Source organism: Leuciscus leuciscus (genome assembly GCF_965113295.1).
Source record: "Leuciscus leuciscus genome assembly, chromosome: 5".
NCBI classification, from domain to species: Eukaryota; Metazoa; Chordata; class Actinopteri; order Cypriniformes; family Leuciscidae; genus Leuciscus; species Leuciscus leuciscus.
In genome coordinates, this window is record NC_138729.1 from 37,950,738 (window position 1) to 37,971,211 (window position 20,474).

General features: G+C 40.6%; 2 protein-coding genes and 1 long non-coding RNA gene across 3 annotated transcripts; 1 reads left to right on the forward strand and 2 right to left on the reverse strand.

Annotated features, from left to right (window-relative positions):
• Nucleotides 1-174: 174 nt before the first annotated feature.
• LOC309498910 (uncharacterized protein) lies at nt 175-5,352 on the reverse strand. Its single transcript, XM_082169875.1, has 2 exons — nt 4,749-5,352; nt 175-935 (listed from the first exon to the last, which is right to left on the reverse strand). The coding sequence occupies exons 1-2, from the start codon at nt 5,127-5,129 to the stop codon at nt 780-782; spliced, it is 537 nt and encodes a 178-aa protein (XP_082026001.1). The 5' UTR covers nt 5,130-5,352; the 3' UTR covers nt 175-779.
• Nucleotides 5,353-5,552: 200 nt separating this feature from the next.
• On the reverse strand, nt 5,553-9,794 carry carnmt1 (carnosine N-methyltransferase 1). Its single transcript, XM_082169874.1, has 8 exons — nt 9,618-9,794; nt 8,068-8,263; nt 7,763-7,929; nt 7,152-7,292; nt 6,674-6,852; nt 6,450-6,563; nt 6,237-6,340; nt 5,553-6,156 (listed from the first exon to the last, which is right to left on the reverse strand). The coding sequence occupies exons 1-8, from the start codon at nt 9,764-9,766 to the stop codon at nt 5,980-5,982; spliced, it is 1,227 nt and encodes a 408-aa protein (XP_082026000.1). The 5' UTR covers nt 9,767-9,794; the 3' UTR covers nt 5,553-5,979.
• A 1,581-nt stretch (nt 9,795-11,375) lies between these two features.
• LOC309498745 lies at nt 11,376-18,789 on the forward strand. The gene is made up of 3 exons (XR_014206024.1): nt 11,376-13,040; nt 13,243-15,550; nt 17,801-18,789. It is a non-coding gene; the product is annotated as an uncharacterized lncRNA (long non-coding RNA).
• Nucleotides 18,790-20,474: the final 1,685 nt, after the last annotated feature.

Sequence of the window (20,474 nt, forward strand, 5' to 3'; positions counted from 1 at the left end):
GGTGGAGACAGGTATGTTTCACTTCCTTTGGATGAGGAATGAGGAAAGAGATCACACTACTCAATGGACCTTAGTCCAACTGTAACGGTTCACTGTAATGTACTTTACAATGTCGAAAAGAAGAATCATGAAATCAGACAGGCACCAAAGACAATGTAATGCAAGCCAATATCATGCATTTAAAAAATAACTTTTATTGCTGTTGGGCAATTTCAAAAACACTGCAGTTACAGGCCAATGGAACATACAAAGCTCTTGCTCCATCTACTAAGTTCAGAAGCACCAAATACTGTTGTCAAAAAGATAATGTTGTTGGTCAGAGGAAAGGAACACAGCCTCAAATTTTATAAAAAAAAAAAAAAAAAACATTAACTAAAGAATAAAAGTGACTAATACCTTAAAGTAACATATCAGTGCTAAAAAATATGGCTCAGTTCAAGCAAAAGAAAGGCTTTGTGTCACCTTCAAAAGTTTTAACATTTACAGCTACTAACAGAAAAAAACCCCATACATGTTCAGTTCAATACAGCATTTTGCTTTCACACTTCTGAGCACATGACCCATATAGGAGAGGACTGAGGTCACATGACCAAGATGTGTTCCCATCAGAACGAATGCTTGTGCTGGAGGCGTACAAACTATACAAAGCACAAGGCTTTGTTCGTACATTCATCTAGTGCAGATCAGGGGGAATCATCTCATGTCCAGTCGCGTAATTTGGCAACACCTATACAACATCTAAACAAGAATGAACCTGTCACTGTGCATTGGCGATCTCCTCAGGTTTCCATCGCCTCTAAGTCTTTGGTGGAAGAGGCTGTGCAGGAGCCAGCTGAGGGTTCAGTCTCCAAGAGAGAGAGATCCAACTCAGGCAGTGGAACCTGCCAGAACTGGAAGGAATTGAATGGAGAGAGGTCCTCATCTGTGTGCATCGCCTAGTGGGATACAAGCAGAGCTGAATATCCAAAGCATTCACCACAGCAAACACATGCACCAACAAGAGTGAAGTTTAATAGAATATGCTAAAAGTACCTGAAGGTTTTGCCCCCAGTTTCACAGACAAGGATTAAGCCAAGTCCCAGACTAAAATGCATGTTTGAGCTGTTTTTACTGAAAGCAACTTGCACTGATCTTAAAGGGGTCCTATTAGGCCCATTAAAAAAAACACATATTTTACATTATTGCAGCTCCCCCCTCCCCAGTCTAGTTGAACGTGTCGTTTCGATGAAGTCCCTCCTTCCAAAACATAAATGTGCTTTGATTGGATAGCTGGCCTAGTGTGTTGTGATTCGCACTGCTTAGCACGTGTTCGGAAAATGTCCCGCACCTTACCATAACCGTGACCTCTACTCAGATGTAAATATTAACGATGGCGTCAATTTCAAACCAATTCGAGTCTGATTCAGACTCTGACAATGTTAACGAACAATTTCAAGCACGGACTTTGCAAGCACGGATTTCACAGGACATTTCAGAGTGGTATGTTTTTTTATATTTTTCTTGTAGATATGTTATCCACCATTTAATCATATTTGTTGGAAAACTATGGTAATGCAAACAGTAACCGATCACAAAATCATGGATACTTTTCCTAAGGGACGGTGAACAGTCTCACAAAAGCAAGAGCTTACAAAAGCTATAGACACTATATCAATACTGTCATTTTAGTTAGCAGGCTAGCGGAGGCAAAGCTTTACCCTTCGTTTACAACATAGACTAGCTATCATAGCAACAACATAAAACGTATAATTGCAACTGTTAAAGGGTTAGTTCACCCAAAAATGAAAATTCTGTCAGTAATTACTCATCCTCATGTTGGTCCAACTCCGTAAGACTTTCGTTCATCTTCAGAACACAAATCAAGATATTTTTGATGAAATCTAAGAGTTGGTTCACTCCTTCATAGGCTGTTAGGTAATTGTATCTGCCGGACCAGAAAAATTAGTAAAAACATTGTTAAAATAGTCCAAGTGACTACAGCGGCTCAACCTGAAGTTTATCAAGCAACGAGAATACTTTTTGTGCGCAAAAACAAACAAAAATAACAACTTTATTCAACTATTCATTTTCTTCCATGTGGGCCTCTGAGTGAGTTCACTACAGCGCCACGACACATGTGCGAGAACTGAGAAGATGACGCTCACGATCATTTGGGAAAGTGTGAAAGGTAAGCCATTCATTTTGCGGCATTGGTAATGCACTTTTACGTTTTCTCGTTGGTTTCTCACGATTCGGACATCCAGGAAATGCACACTTTAGAACAATTTTAAACACTACATCGAGACCCATCTGCGTCATCTTCTCAGTTCTCACGCATGCATCGTGGTGCTCTCGTGAACTCACGTCAGAGGCCAACACGGAGGAAAATGAATAGTTTAATAAAGTCATTATTTTTGTTTGTTTTTGTGCACAAAAAGTATTCTCGTTGCTTGATAAACTTCAGGTTGAGTCACTGTAGTCACTTGGACTTTTTTAAGTCTTTACTAACTTTTCTGGTCCGGCAGATGCAATTACCTTGCAGCCTATGAAGGATTTCAATGTTAAGTCAATGCAAAGACGAGCAACGCGCGTAAAAAATTCCTGCGGCGCGAATGAGGCGTAGAACGCGGAGCGGTAGACGCGAATACGCCTCATTCGCACGTCAAGTTCGCGCGAATGGCGCGAATTGAGCGTCTGGCGCGTTAAGCGCAAATGATTTTATGTAGTGCTTATTGTGCATTCACGTGTTTGACGCGAATTCGCGTCTGCCGCCCGATTTGAAAAATCTGAACTTCTGCGTCAATTCGCGCCGCGTTAACCAATCAGGAGCCTGCTTGCTGCTGTCACGTGGTGAAGTGACAGTTTATAATGTTATTTTATGTTTTAAATTATTTTGTAATATGACAAAATTACGGGGTTGGAACAACATGAGGGTGAGTAATTACAGACAGAATTTGTACAGATTTTTGGTTGAACTAACCCTTTAATTGAAAAAACAACTACAAATAATACCATAAACAACAGATTGTCCCGACAAAAGCTTTTGTGCATTGGGCTCTCAGTCTCTTCTAGAAGCTGTGGCACACAGACAAACATTGATTTTATGATGTTCATCAGCCTTAGGACAAACTTTTTCCAAAGAGAGAGAGAAAAAAAAAAAAAACAGCAGCAACAATCTTCATCTTATCTAGCGCAGCTCAACCAGGCCTAGCCAAATTTTTCAAGTGTGTCCGACTGCGTCCCACAGTACTACAAACCACGCCCCTTCAAATTACACCCCCTACCTCATGTTACACCCCTATAATGAAACAGCCATTTGTAATAGGCTTGTTCACTTCATGCAGCTCTGCGCAGACCAAGGGGGTAATCCATCAGCCGAAAACTGAAGCTTCCCCGGGGGCCGCCATTGATTAGCAGACCATCACCCGCTGTTAGCATTCCATTGACTCCCATTCATTTTGGTGTCACTTTGACAGTGAATAACTTTACATCTGAGGCGTTTAAAGACTCCATTTGTCCATTATTTATTTCTAAAGAGAAACACGAAAATGTATAAAAGGTTTCATTACCTTGTATCTTACGTTATGGCCCTGTAGAAGCAGTTTTTGTAAAAATAGGCTAACGATTGCATCATAACCACGCGACTCTCTGTCGCACAGTAGATAAATTACCGTAAAGACATGAGGAGAAGCTCGCGGGCAATCGGGGGGACGTGGAGGCAAAATGACAAAATAATTAATCAGAATACTTAGCAAAAGTTGCTCCTGCTCCTAGCTCATGGACCCCTCCTACTCACACTTTCCGTCTCTGCAAGTTTCGGAAGGGAATGATTCAGATTTCTCTTGGCACAGCTACTAGAAGACAGACAGGTTGCTTATGTCACATCTACGTCGTCAAGCTCAGTTTGAGTCTGCGCAGTACGGTCAGCCATCAGGAAGTGAGTGCTTCTAATTTACTTCACTTTTCTCTGTTGAATCCAATGGGGTCGCTGTGTCCATTTCTTTTACTGTCTATGGTTACATCCAGCCGCAGCAGATGTCGAACACAACTAATGTCATCAGAGCCCCTCCCTATCCCCACCTAGTGATAAGGCATTTTAAAGTATTTTAAGTATGCAACTCTAAAGTAAATTAAAACTTAATGGAAGGGTAGGTATTTAGCTATAATTACCATGAGTGTATTAATTCTGTGGGCGGGGATTATGAGGAACATTGTGACTTCATAAGATCCGCAAAAAGTGTGTTTTAGTCCAAACGAGCCGTTTGTTGTAGTTCTTGAACAGGGATTCTGTTAAATAATAATATACATTTGGAGTGGACTTGAGCTTTAACTTTGCAGATCTTTTTTATGCTCAAACAGCTACATGACACACTAACTAAAGTGGAAAAGCATAATAGGACCCCTTAAAAATATGTTAGTGCCATTGTTTTGTTTCAAGATGCACACCAGTGATGTTTTTTTTTCTAAGGCACATTTATAAAAGCTACTTAAATGTCCTAATTGAACTATGGTCTAACCCTGTCTTAATCTAAGCCCTGTCTGTGAAACCAGACCTTGTAGACGGATGGGTAGCTGGATAGCTAGATAGATTGATAGCTAGATAGATAGATAGATAGATAGATAGATAGATAGATAGATAGATAGATAGATAGATAGATAGATAGATAGAGATCATGTACCGCCACCATATGTTCATCTGCCATCATTGCACAGGATTCTACGGGACGCCACACAGTTGTGTGACTTTGCACTAGTATGTGAAACTTTACCTTGTCTCCTGCAGTAAGGTTATCTTCTTCTTCAGGCTGTTTATTTGACTCAGTTTGAAGCGTGCAAGATGACCGCCGCGTGACAGCAGATCTACCAGCATCCTCGAATGTTCTAGGCTTGCATGTGTTCTTATCTGCCAGCACTGAATCAACCCTGTTTGCAGACACTTTTCTCGGTAGGTTAACGGTATCCAGCGGCTCATCGAGAAACTTTGGTCTTTTCCTGCAGCGTTGTCCAGAGAATGACAACAACGAGGATGGATTAGCGTTTTGGATCACATTCACACCTGCGACAGGTTTGTCGATGTTGAAGAGAGAACGAAAACTTCTTTTACTGGGGATTTCGGGAGGCAAAATGTTCTCTGCTCTCCGCTTGGTCATCTGTGCGACGCGCGACCTAAGTTATTCAGAAAAGTTAAAACTTAGCCTATACAAATGAGCGGTGAGACTTTTTAGTACGCAGAGGGGCATTCAATATTCTAGCCATTTACGACAGTTGTGTCGTCGTAACTGAAGTTGAACCGCATGTTTGAATACAGCGCCCTCTGTGGCCAGAGAGGTCGAACAACAATAACATCGTTTATGTTTTATTTTCTAGTAAAAAGCTAAACGGTTGTGAATAATATCCATATCAACTATAAGAGTGAATGTTAAAACACACGAACTAACTTCCTAATAACTAATGTGAAATGTGTGTGGTGAACAATAAACAGTCTTAAAGGCTTTCATACAGTCAACAACATTCCACATTTTCTTAATTGTAAAACAGTTTTATTACAGTATGTACAAGATCATGAAAATCTGTTAAGTTTAAAACAACTTTATTTCAGTGCTACCAACTAATACAATTTTAATGGCCAGCAAGTTTCTTCAGAGGGGCTGGAGTAACTGCGTAAGTCAAGATCCAGAGTAGGCTCTGTGAATACGATTCTGGACATGAAAACTGTGGTAGTGTAAACAACTGCAAGAAAAACACTGAAATGTATGTGTGGAGTGACAAGCGGCATTTTTAAGATGTGAAGCAGCACCTGAAACCTGAGGAATATGACTGCAAAGCAATGCACCAAAACATGACATTTTTGGTAAATGTCTGAAATAATTCAGTACATAATAAAGCTCCAGTCTTATTGTAGTACCAGGAATATAATGCTGACATTCATGATTAAAATCCTCAGTTTATTATTTGGGCCATTTGTCTGTGAATTCAGCCCTAAGTTCAGTCTTCTAAACATCATGTTGAGTTTCTTATCTGTAAAGAATCCTCAATCTGGCCATCTTCAGGTGTCAGATCTCCATTCATCAACTGTTCTGCAGGTTTCCGTACGATAAAAAAGACACAGTCGTAAAGGTATTTGAGCATGGAGCGATCGTTCTCCGTGTATGTGCTGGCCACAGACTCTCTCTCCAGCTGTGGAAAGAAATACAGTAACAGTTTATAACAGTATTACTGTTAATAATAATTTAAACAGTTGATAATTAATTGTTTACCTCTAGGATAAATCCATATTTTAAAAGGACATCCTTTATGTCCTCGTAGCTCAGCTCAATGGACAATTCATTAGCCATATTCTCATAGTGGTAAAGTAGTGGACCTTTGAGAACAAATACAAAAAATATCTTTCAACCACACCGGTTTTCAGCATTTCATATGTAGATAACGTTTGACTGTGAATGATTAAGATTAGACAGAATATGACTTACCCAAATTTATCCAGACACCACCAGGTTTTAAAATATTCCAGATGGTTTCAATGTAATCAAGAACATTGTGGGCTGTGTCAATGAAGAAGCAAGTAGCAACACAATCCCACATTTCTGTATGGGAGATACAACTTAAAATGTTCAAGTTTCAGATCTTTCCCTGTCTCCATTTAAGTGCCATTTACAATTACGTTGATGTTTATAAAAATTAAATAAAAACTCACCAGGCTCACTGTATACTTCCTGGAAGTCTCCAGCGACCATAGAGAAGTCAGAGTCTGCTGGAAGACTCTGTGGATTGACATCAGGAAAGGACACAGGTCTTGTTTGGTCTGAGGACATTTTGTTATTACTGAACTGGTGAATCCAGGGATACAGAGTAAAAGCATTCTCCTCATCACACCTGAGAGACAAAATATCAGTTAGTTTCCTCCTTACTACAGATGTTATATACCATTCTGATTGCTCGATTCAAATTTGCTGTCCTAGAACTCAAAGAAGTTCAACCAGGGATACAAGTTCTAGTATACTTTATCTTATGCCTCTAAATTACACAACTTAACGTGTCACTAATAATAAATAGAGGGCGTACCCCAACAGGATATAAGACCAAGAGAGAAATATAAGAAATATAACATATATAATAAGCTATATTTATGTGAATGGTACTACTTAAATTGTGAAGATTTTAGTGTGTTGTACCTATTCAGAACAAAATTAGAGGAGAAGAGCATGAAGAAACTCCATTCGTTGCCTTGGCACGAATAGCCCAGATGAGCGATTTCCCATGCAAGTCGACCTAGACCAGACCCAGGCACTAACACTCTTACCTGGGACACATCACTGTAGAGAGAAATATAACTCAAAACTCATTTCTTTCCAAATTATAAGTTGAGCCCATTTGACACAAAACATAAGAACACTAAATTAATTTAATCAGCAGACATTTTTCCAAAAAGAATTAATTTTTCCAAGAGTTTGGGTACATTTTTATTCAGCAAGGGTAACTGATCAAAAGTACAAAAGATTTCTATATCAAGTAAAAGCTTGATAATACACTGATAATAAGAAATATCTATCGGGCACCAAATTAGCATATTATAATGATTTCTAAAGGATCGTGTGACACTGAAGACTGGAGGAATGATGCTGAAAATTCACTGGAAATAAATGACATTTTAAAATTGTTATTTTAAATTGTAATAGTATTTCACAATATCACTGTTTTACTGTATTTTTTTATAAAATAAGTTATTGGTGAGCATAACAGACTTCTTATACTTAACCACAGAATGGCATCAAAGTATATTTACCACTGGTCTGGAGGAAATAGTCTCTGGATCTCCTCTATAATAGGTTTGTAGCAGCTGTCCCTTTCAGCCTTTCCTGCTGCACTCCAGTCACGGACAAACTGCTTTATGGTTGACTTCAGCTTGTCCATGTCAAAAGTTGAAGAAGGCCGTACTTTCCTTGGGTCACCCTTTGAAAAGCAGGAAAACTATTAGATTTATTGACTTACTACTAAACAGGATAATAAAAGCCACACTTCTGTCATCACAACAACCAAATGAAAAAAATACAACATTATTAATTATAAGACCTACTGATTGCCACCTACATCCTGTCCATATTCCATGTTCTCAAACATATCTAGGCAGTTGTTCACTATGGCCTGCATCACCTCCTGGTTTCGGTCAACACAGTAGCGGATCTTGCTCAGATTGGGCAGGAAGTTTGTCAAAAGTTGCTGGTGGTGATCTGGAAGGCATCGGAACTGCCGCTCGGCTCGATTCACTCGTTCGTGAACATGAATTCTGAACACAGTGGGAGACACAATATATATGGACAAAGGACAAAGTAAATTAAAGGAATATATATATAGAGAATTTAGGTTGATTGGGACACTTTTTCCCAATTTACTTTGTTGGGCTGTTGCGTCTGTCCAATGTTGTAGGTATTTTTCTATTTATATAGAATTTAGGTTGATTGGGACACTTTTTCCCAGTCATCTCAATGGCAAAAATCAACCCCAATCAACCTTGAATCACCCTATATTATATAGATAGATAGATAGATAGATAGATAGATAGATAGATAGATAGATAGACTTAATCTGGTCAAGTCTTGATCTTAGACTATCTGTCTAAGACTTGGTCTTAGAGCTGATGTCATGAACTGACAAGAAAAACATAGCCAGACCAAACCAAATAATTAAGACACAAAAAGAAAAATACCTACAACATTGGACAGACGCAACAGCCCAACAAAGTAAATTGGATTGTTATTTGGCCCTAAACAGAAAATATGAATTAGCAGGAATACCCGAGTACAGAGAGCGACCCTAAACTGAGAAAAGTCCTGAGCATGTACAGACTCAGTGAACAGTCTCACCATAGAGACAGGAAGACACAGACAGACCTGGCTGCCAAAGGAAGAGCAGCTGTGCCCTCACTGCAAAGAGAATCAAGTGGAAACAGAGCTGCACTTCCTGACATCCTGCCCTTCTTATACAAACATTAGGGACACTTTCTATGGACAATCTCCCGTACCTGCTAGGAGAAAGCCCAGCAAGCTGAAACCTGGCTGCCAGGAATGTAAGGTCTTGACACGACAAAAAGAGCCTCCAGCGGGACAGCGCTACCAACACTCACTACATGCCTAGAGACACTGTTATAAATATTAGAAGATTTTTAAAAAGTATTGCTATGTTTTTTTTAATGTACTTTTTTTTTTTTTTTTTGATTAATTATTATTCTTTATTATTCTTTTTGTATCATGTTATTAATACTTTGGCAATGTAAAGATTTATTTCACCATTCCAATTAAGCTATTTGAATCTGAGAGAGGGGGAGGGAGATAGAGAGAGGGGGATAGATAGATAGATAGATAGATAGATAGATAGATAGATAGATAGATAGATAGATAGATAGATAGATAGATAGATAGATAGATAGATAAAATCTGGACTTCAATTGATGGCACCACAGGCGTTATTTTACCATTCAAATTCAAATTGTATAAGCAGTGGAGATATAGATTAGATCGGATATCAATACGGATATTTTAATGCTCTCGCATGTTCAAAATTAAAGCTCAAATATCAGTGGCTCATCTTGTGTTGGTGTTGAGCAGATGGGACTTTCACTTTGATGCTCCAGCAATGTTTACCTGTAGTATTTAAACGCGTTCATGACATTCCAGAAATGCTGTCTCTCTAATTGCGCCTCTTCCTCGGGTGAACATGTAATCCTCTCCCGATAGTTGTAAAATACCTCTGGTTTGGAAGCTGCCACTGTTTCATCCTTACCGTCAGCCATTGCCGTTCACTGTAGGCATAAGTAATCGACAATCGGCAACATAACTGAATACAGGGAAGATAATGGAACCTGCACAGTCGATTAGTGGGTTCGTTGATCGTGATCGATTCGCTAGTTTGTTGTGTTGTGTCAACTACAGTCAATGTATCAACTTTGTTTATAAATTATCTGTTTTTATGTAAAGGAATACTAAACAAAAACAGCTCTGTATTAAGGATGCCATACAACACAAGTCGTTTTTTAAAATCATTTTAATAGAGTGAATCGTTAAACTAGTCATACGATAACGAATAGGCTACAGCAGTGTCAGATAGTGAATGTTGTATCATGTAAATAAATGTCTCTGTGATGATTTCTGCAACACATTTAGAATTTGAACAACCTTTGTCTTCAATCAAAATCACCATTTTAAACATGCATTGTGTAAATACAATGTCTGTAGCCTATTCAAATTAAATTAAGGAAATTTGTCTTTGTAATATTTAAGCAGACATTCTGTCAATACCAAAATTGTAAACTTAGTTGCTAGAAGCACTTTTTCTCTATTTTAGTTTTTTATAATGTCTATGCGCTCAACGGCTAGAGAATACCCATAATGCACTGTGAGAGTCGCGCGCTGAATGAATTCCCGCGTCTTGCCAGGAGATGGCGCCGCAGCTGAATCAATCATCCATCCATTTTACAAACCGCGCTGGTCCAGCCAGCGTAATATCATCCAGGTATAAATTCCTTTTTAATTGATCATTAAATTGTTTACTTACGGAAACGGTTTATACATGCTAGTTTCCAACTTTCCATGACAGAGTTCAGGATAAATCTTTTCATTAGGCTACTACTGGAGCTGCCAGTTTGCTGTTTCAATTATTAAACAGCAAACACAAACAATGCAAAAGAGCCATTCCACCGAATGGGGGACATGTCTGTCCCATGAAAATTAATTCTAAAATACATTTTATTATTAAACAAAGTGTCCCGCACATTAAGCTACCTGCAAATTTAAAATGTATGATTAAAAACATAAGAAATGACTATAAAAAAAAAAAGAAGCATTTTTTTGCATGTCCACACTCTCTCTCTAAACTTTACCATGAAATATAATGATTAAAATCCTTCAGAAATCGTTTTTTCCCCGCATTGTTGTGTGACTTTATATCCAATCTATGCTTTAAATGTTTGTTTTTTTTCATGAGAAAAAAATATTTTATCTAATATCCCCGAGTTTTCAATCAGTCCTGTTACCCTAACACAGGAGTTCTCTCTTCTCGCAGTGGATCTGACACCTGTGAGATCAAAGATGGATATCGCGGGATTCACGCTCATGCACAGTGTTGCTAAACTGGGTGTAATTTAAGTTATGTTGCTTTTATTTGAAAATAATTATAATGAACAAGACACCCATTTAATTACATACCAAAGACGTGTTTATCAATCATTACTTTAATTACAGACATGTTTATATATATATTTATAAATATGACAAGAATCAAATAACCCATAGATCACACTGTCAGAGAGTTTGGGAATACTAACACATCATTTATACACATAAAAAGATGAGATCAGAGTTTTAAAATCAAACGGTTTAAAAGAGAACAACATCACAGTTGTTTAAACCAGTGTTTCCCAACCTTTTTTCAATCAAGGCACCCTTTGAAAATTAAAAAAAAAATGTGTGGCACCCTACACTAGTGTTGTCATGATACTACTTTGATACTATACCTTGAAATGTACCAATTTTCAATTCCACAGGGAAGAACTACCGTATAGGCCTACTGTCATATAGATATTTTTAATATCTAATTTTTTTTGTCCATCCATTTAAAGTCTAGGAAATCATTAATTTCTTCTGAAGAGATCACTTTACATGATGACATATTTAATTAAGGCTTTTATTCATATATAAACATTGCTCAATTACCATTGCAAATCTCACCTAAATGTTTGCTCACTCAGTGTATTTGTGTTTTTATATTGGGATAATTTAGTTATAATTGCACAAGATAGCTTGTTTTTAATATATTTTATGTAATAATTTCACAGTTAATCTCCATATTAATGTAGAAACAACATAAAGACAGTATATTTCAAATAATTGTTTAATGGCATATTTTTATGAATGAAGTGTTATTTGATTCTGATGTCACTCATTTGATTCTGGATCCCACACGCGTCCCATTTTCTCACAACTCATAACGTTCATTTAAAGGGGTCATATAATGCCATTTTTCTACAAGCTAATATGATTCTTTAGGGTATAAATTAAAAGTTTGTAATATACTTTAATTAAAAATTCTCATTAGTATTGTAAGAAAACACAAATTTTACCTAGTAAAAAACAGCTCTGTTTTCAGCACGCTGTTTAAGCGCATGTGTCTTTAAATGATAATGAGCTTTGCTCACCCCGCCCCTCTGTTCTGTGCGTACACCGTTTCTAACACAATAACCATAACGCGGTGTTCATTATAAACGTGGGATTATTAATTATATTGAGAACGTCGTACATAGAAAACATGCCGTAATGTACTCTGAGTGTAAACAGCCGCATTCATCGTGAAGCGTGCAGCAAGGATTTGCAAAGAATAATATAAATATGAATATAAAGGTTAATAAAACGTTACACTCACTTCAGTTCTTCTGTAGGTGCAGCAGGAACACGAATAGTTGGTACCGATCCTATTTTCAGGAACAGCTTCTTAGCAAAACCAGCTTTACTGACCCTCGTTTGTAAAGCTGTCTGGTGTGAAATGATTCATGCAAACATGAAAGCATGGGTTGATCGTGGGGAATCCCCGCGAGTGTCAATGCTTTGGGAATATTCCATCAAAACATCAAAATGACTGCTGTGTTCCTTATTACACCCTAGAACAGAACGCCACAATCGCTTAGACGCCATTCTTCTCCAGCATATCAATGCACTATGATGACGGACAGCTCGCTCACGAGCGAGGGCGGGTCTGTGTTGAAACGCTGCTGTCAATCACAATCGTGGGAGGGGCGTCGATTTTGTGACGTCACAAAATCGAACGGCTTGATTTCAGAGAGGGTCAAACATATAAGGAGATAAAAAAAAAAACCACTGGATGAATTTTTTATCACTTTATGATGGTTGTGTACAGGCACTGCCAACACACATTTCAGTACAATCAACTTGTAAAAGTGCATGTACCATTATATGACCCCTTTAAGACTTTATTTAACTCATTTAAGACTGCTCTCATGAGGATACTCAAAGCGAAAGCGCGAAAGAGAAGTCGATTCTGGCGCGCATCGTCGTGTGTGTCAGCATCACAGACAGCGCATTCTCTTTTGTATTTTCTCGCTTGCATGGTTTAAAAGCATTTGCATGAAGAAGAACGTGATTATATAATGTAATGCTAGCCAAAGGATGACAGAAAAAAAAAACGGATGCTGCTTTAATTGCGTTAAATATTTTTAACAAACTGAAAAACATTAATCGCACGCGTTACCGTTGACAGCAGCACGGACATAACCGATGTGTTTATGTGAATACGCGGCAAGACGGACGTTGTGACAATGTTTTCGTGTGTATTTGACCGTAAGCGCAACAATGAAAAATAGGCAGCTTTATGTGGACGCACTGGGAATGAGGCACGGGAATAAAATCACGCGCAAGCCAACCTCCGCAATTCAACGCCGAAAACGTATGATTTGCATTTTTATTATAAATTTTAGCAATTTTTAAATGTTTGATGGAGTTTTTACATCGTGGCACCCCGGTTGGGAAACGCTGGTTAAACCAAGTGGCAACCTCCCCGTCTCTCTCTTGAAACCAACACGAAAGTGAGTTAAAATGCAATTCGTTGACTGGCCACTTGAGGCTGGTGTCAAAAGTGAGTCAAATCTGTATCTCCCCCATGTTAAAATGCCAATTTTTACATCAGAAAAAAACGTGTTTACAGCCTGGTGTCTGTATGTGGCTTTGGTCTATACAGCTAATTTTGCCCTTCATGACAACTGTGAGGGGGGTGAATGTTTTTATAACTCATCTGTTTAGTTGATTAATATTTAAAGTTCTGCATAATTAAGGGTGTGGCCACTTGAGTGACAGGTGGATTGCCGCTGATGTCAATGCTAGCCGTTTGTCTGCTGTTACTAGCAGTCACTTCACCTCAGCAAATGTTAGCTGCTGAACTTGCCATCTCTGCAGTGTTTTGTGCTTTTTTTCGGGATTATTTCATACAATTTAATACACCCATTACTTCGCCCACGGCTTAGGATTCCATTGTTGTCGTCGAGTATCGTTCGAGAGAACAACCAGGGCTGTATTTCAGTTGTTTTCCTCTGTGAACATGCACTAATGGATATCTGACAATTTCGTTGCTTTTTGGAGTTTTCAGATTTAAAAATGTCAATAAAGGCTCATTCGTTCTGCTCTCACGGAACAGATGGATTATAATATGCTTATGTACCGTCAGGTGAAATCCTGCAGGTGTCAGCGCTTTCTTCATCCATGCAATAAATGCATATCCTTGAATGAGCGCGGATTTTCTAGCGCATTTACTTGAACTTCATAGGCAATAACAAAATCAGAATTTAAAATGGACTGAATAAGCTCTCTACGAACTTGACGAGCGATGCCGCGCTGACGGACCATAGACTATAAAAAAAAAGAGTGACTGACATGTATGCACATAAATCACTGTCACACACACTCTCTCAGAGTAATATTAAGTTACTGCATAATACATTTTCAACTAGCAGAATAGTACAGAATCACGATACACAGTCTCACTTGTAGCCATGTCTTTTAACTATTATAATATTTCGAAGGGCAAAAATAGGAACTTTTAATTGGCTTTACATCATCAACTGTCACTTTAGCGCGAGGCCCTGTGCAGTCGCAGACTTGGTACTGTCAGTAGCATAACGTTATAGCATTACCTCCCCAGCCTGAACTAACTTGATCATGTCGAGCTAGGTGGTGATTTCAGATAGCCAGGCTCCTCGGCTCCACTCACGCCCCGCCTCTTTGCCCATTTTCTGTAATCCGGGAGTGACGCAAGGCCAAGATGGCGACGGCCGGCTCCGTCCACTTTAGGCTTCAGAAATGCTCTTCAGAAACCTACGGCTGACGTCACGGACACTACGTCCATATTTTTTTACAGTCTATGGTTTAAACCAATAAGCATTAAACTGTGTCGTCAGCAGGTCGTTTCCCATCATGCTTTTGATCAGCGCAGTCGGTGGAGAGCAACTGCGCTCGACTGCAGAATTCGACACGTCTCGTCTGCCTTGCGCTCGGGAGAGTTTTTTGACATACGTCAGCATGACATCAGAGCAAGGCGGACAGCACTAGGACACATTTCTAACCGGCATGCATCCCGCGGTGATCACCGGTGATCGGTTCTGCGCAGATTTTGCTAATCTCAAACAAGCCTATTGCCTCTGTACGCAATTGGATAGACCTACAACCAATCAGAGCAACGTAGTAATTGACGTATGTTCTTCTTTCATCTTTCTGATCGACAAATGCTTTGATCGCGGTTCTCTGTTCCTCTTTTAAAATGAATGTGCTGTCAATATCTTCTATAACAGACGCGATGGCGGAATCTACACATTATGTTTCATAAACAAAGTTCGGGAGGAGCACGTTCAAATAATCAATCCAATCAACTTGTCATCAAACAATTACCATGTCTACCCTATCAGGAAGAAGCATATTTATTCACTCTGTCAACTCACCTAACATTCCTTGACAGTTTTCAGCATCCCTCCACTCACTCTTGGCTTGTTCTTCCACAGCCAGGAATACGGGGGGAGTAGGTGTCACGGTTTTGGTCTGGTTTTGTTCTTGTCATGTTTGCTTCCTTGTCTGTCATGTGATCCCTTGTAGTCATGTGATCCTGCCATGTGTCTTGTCATGAGTTTATTGTCTGATTGTTTGATCATTGTTCACAGGTGTCCCTTGTCTAGTCATTAGTCTTGTGTGTATTTAAGCCCTATTGCTGATGTAACCACTAAGTAAGTTCATGTTTCTGAGATTGTTTTCGCCATGCCTTGCCATGTTCTCTTGTTTCTATGTCTGATTCTGATTTTCATTAAACTGCATTTGGGTTCTACATATGCTTGCTTCAGTGGACTTAGTTACATAATACAAGACCAACCATGAACCCAGCAGCTGCACTCCTAAATCTACGGCAGGGGCATCGTCCCCTGGAAGCGTATATTAAGGATTTTCTATGTTTCACGGATCAGGTACCTTGGGATGAGACTTATTTAAAATGGTGCTTTCAAAATGGATTGGATGATGAACTCGCTGAGTTAATGCCTTCGTTTGATCACCATTCTACACTATGCCAGCAAATAGACTTTATTTTGTTTTTAACTGGTTCTAATTACACAGTGGGTGAGGCGGAGAACGTGAGGTTTGAGGAAGAACTCCACAATACTCACCAAGCCTGAGCCACTTCACGTCATGCCTGCCAAGCCTGAGCCACTTCACGTCATGCCTGCCAAGCCTGAGCCACTTCACGTCATGCCTGCCAAGCCTGAATCTCTTCACGTCATGTCTGCCAAGCCTGAATCTCTTCACGTCATGTCTGCCAAGCCTGAATCTCTTCACGTCATGTCTGCCAAGCCTGAATCTCTTCACGTCATGTCTGCCAAGCCTGAATCTCTTCACGTCATGTCTGCCAAGCCTGAATCTCTTCACGTCATGTCTGCCATGTCTGGGTCTCTTCACGTCACGCCTGCCAAGTCCGAGTCTGTTCACGCCACGTCGGCCGCCGAGCCGGTGTCTCGTGACGAGATGGCCGCCACCGAGCCTGTGTCTCCTGACAAGATGGCCGCCGCCACGCCTGAACCTGAGCCCTCAGTTATGGCTACACTAACAATTATGGCCACAGCCATATGGTGTGTGTGTGTGGTCCGTGCACACGTTTGAAGTTCACGTCATGCCTGCCGATCCAGAGACTGAGCTTCACGTCACGTCTGCCGATCCAGAGACTGAGCTTCACGTCACGTCTGCCGATCCAGAGACTGAGCTTCACGTCACGTCTGCCGATCCAGAGACTGAGCTTCACGTCACGTCTGCCGATCCAGAGACTGAGCTTCACGTCACGTCTGCCGATCCAGAGACTGAGCTTCACGTCACGTCTGCCGATCCAGAGACTGAGCTTCACGTCACGTCTGCCGATCCAGAGACTGAGCTTCACGTCACGTCTGCCGAGCCAGCGCCTGACCACGCCTCGTCTGCCCAGCCAGCGCCTGATTTCGCCACGTCTGCCCAGTCTGAGCCAGTCCTATACCCCCTGGCTCTCCCCAAGAAAATTTTGGGAGGGGGTAATAGGGTCATTGATAGGACCATGGAGGCTACTACGCCATGGTCTCCCACACATCCAGATCCGCCCTGGCCACCGGAGCTGGTAGGTCCGCCCTGGCCACCGGAGCTGTCTGGTCCGCCCAAGCTTCGTCACGCCAAGCTTCGTCATGGCCCTGGTCCGCCCAAGCTTCGTCACGGCCCTGGTCCGCCCAAGCTTCGTCACGCCAAGCTTCGCCACGGCCCAGGTCCGCCCAGGTCCGCCCACGACCATGCCACGACCCAGGCCCGTCCACGCCATGCCACGTCCCATGTCCTGTCCCCCTGCACGGGCCTGGCCCACCATCCCTCCCCCAAGACCGCCTCCGCTCCACCACCCACCTGGACTTTTATGTTTTGCTGGGCGTCGGGAGACGCCCTTAGAGGGGGGGATTCTGTCACGGTTTTGGTCTGGTTTTGTTCTTGTAGTCATGTGATCCTGCCATGTGTCTTGTCATGAGTTTATTGTCTGATTGTTTGATCATTGTTCACAGGTGTCCCTTGTCTAGTCATTAGTCTTGTGTGTATTTAAGCCCTCATGTTTGCCATGTGTCGGGGTCTTGTATTGCTGATGTAACCACTAAGTAAGTTCATGTTTCTGAGATTGTTTTCGCCACGCCTTGCCATGTTCTCTTGTTTCTATGTCTGATTCTGATTTTCATTAAACTGCATTTGGGTTCTACATCCGCTTGCTTCAGTGGACTTAGTTACAGTAGGCTACTTTGGGTTCGGGCCGAATACCGAGCCCGGAGCCCTCTCCTCGGACAGCACGCCAAATATGCATTTATTCTATCTGACTTATTTGTAAGTGTGAACCATCATCGTATAAAGCCCACCCTGACAATTTGATTGGTTCAAACAGCTCTGGTTCGAGCATAATTGCTCCACAAAGTCCAGACCGAACTTCCCGACCTAAAAATGTTGTGGGCGAGGCTAAGTTCGGCTGGCATCCAGGCTACAATCCTCTTATTTTCAGTCCTGTTACTCATATGAAAAATATCATGAGTGAGTTAAAGTAACAGGAATGAGTAGAGCCCTCTGTTTTGTTGATTTAATACTGTAAATATTAGTTTATACTATTCCCCTGAATTTACAGTTTTAAGCTTGCAATTACTTAAATTGTAGACATTAGTATTAGTTTTATGATGTGAATGTCATACTTTCAGGGAGCCAGTCCACCATGAAGTGACTTAAACGTTTTGTCTTTGTCTTTCTTATATTTTGTAGAAGATGGAGAGAACCCATACTATGCAGTTGCCAGAAACACCCGCAACCCTCTCTTTTCTCACTTTTTGTCTAAGCTTCCCTCTTTCTTCCTTCCTCTCTCTTCTCATCTCTCTCATTCTTTCTCTTTCCACCTCCTTTGCTGTGAAGTACTACTAGCACATAGTACATCACTTCAACACAGAAATCTTATGCGTACACAGTCATGTACACTCTCTCTCATGCACACACATCCTGTTACCCAATGTTCATTCCTGTTACCAAGTGTTCATTCCTGTAACAATTTTTTTTCTTTTTCTTTTTCTAATAGTGATAGTAAGGGGACGAGGCAGGTTGAGCCTCCTGGCCCCTTTTAGAAAGCGAACAACTTTGTTCCTGCCTAAAGATTGGGGACCACAGGGGTGTGGTATGCTGCTATGACCGCCACATAGACTTTGAGCGTGGAGGGGGTGCGGCCCACGTCCAACAGCTCTTGCAGAAAATAAACCTAAAATTCTCGGGACAGGAGCATGTGTCCAAATTTTAATCTTAACCGTTCTATTTCATCAGATACGATCTGTAAACAGGGCTTTAAGTGTAAAATACCGAACTTGTCCTTTAAAGACAGGTTGTATTGTTATTTCGCTGGGATTAAGAAAACTACCGTCTACTACAGCCTGCCGGGTACAGAGGTGGACGAAGTACACAACTTCCTTACTTGAGTGAAAGTACAGATACTACTGGTCAAATATTACTCCGTTACAAGTAAAAGTTGTAAAGACCTTTTACTTAAGTAAAAGTACAGAAGTACTCGTTTTTAAAAATACTTAAGTATCAAAAGTAAAAAGTAAATGTCAATGCATTGTTTTATTATTGTTGCATTGTTGTATGTAATACTTAAAGTATGTCGTGGAAATTCTTTCTAGACTTTAAACAATAATTGGAAGACAGCTGGAAATTTCAAAAGTTAAAGAGATCTTTATTTCTTGCAAGAAAGGCCGTTCACACATCAGTCAGAGTCTGATATGAGAAGCGCAAGGGGTTAGTTCCCTTTGCCATGGTTATATACCCCTAACACATCCTGGGTAGGCTACATCAGGTCTTGTTTACCTTAAAAGGATACATCTTTGTTCAAGATCTCTAGTCTAACATAAATTCTATCTAGACAGAACAATACCATGTCTGCTAAAGGTTCCTGTTTTTTTTAGCTGCTGCTCAAATTCACACATTTTGCCTATCTTTAGTTCGATCCAAGCTGCGCACACATTTTTCACACTTGAAGTACAACAATAGGTCACTTTGAGTACACATAGTCTCTTTGCTACTAAAGGCCAATTTATACTTCTGCGTCGAGTGTACGCCGTAGTGTATGTCGTAGGCTACGCACGTAGGCGACGCCGTCGTGAGCATTTATACTTCTGCGAATGTCTGTGTTGCTCTGCAGTTACACCGCCGAAACGCTAGTTGGCGCGGGTGGGTTTTTATGTTCCACTGTGTTTACATTCCTCGCGGCTGTTTTGAGTTTAGGTTTCTACGAGCAATGGCGACTGAAGGAGTCATACAGATGGCTGTATTTCCGCACTTCTTCAAGCAATCTCTTGGTCACTTGGTCTATTTCCATGGCTCTTCACTGATCTTCGGAATTTAAAAATGGCGGGCGGGCGGTGCAGAGTGCAGAAGATCATTCCGGAAATGCTTAGGAGGAAACGCGATGCTATCTAGCCGACCAATCACAGATCTTGCGGTCCGCGTCGCCGCGACGCGTAGTTAAATTTTTGAGGAGGTGCGCGTCAGGGTACGGCGAAGGGTACGACGTATGGTACACGTCAATGCGTATGCTACGCCGTACCTTCTACGCGCACCCGACGCAGAAGTATAAATTGGCCTTAAGTCGTCTATCACCCAGAACATTTCGTTCCTGTAAGCTTGTCTTAACTTATGCATTTCTAAAACTTGGTTCCATATCTTTAATAATGTGCTTTTAGCTTATATGATTATATTTCTTTAAATGCTTATGAGTAAAAAATGAATGTTCAACGTTAATACAAGTTGTACACACCCAGAAGTAAAAACACATCTAAAAGTAAAAGAACACATTTAAAAGTAAAAGAACACATCTAAATGTAAAATTTCCATTACACCATATGCCTCTGAATCTATGCCTGCATGCCTACCCTCATATCAATA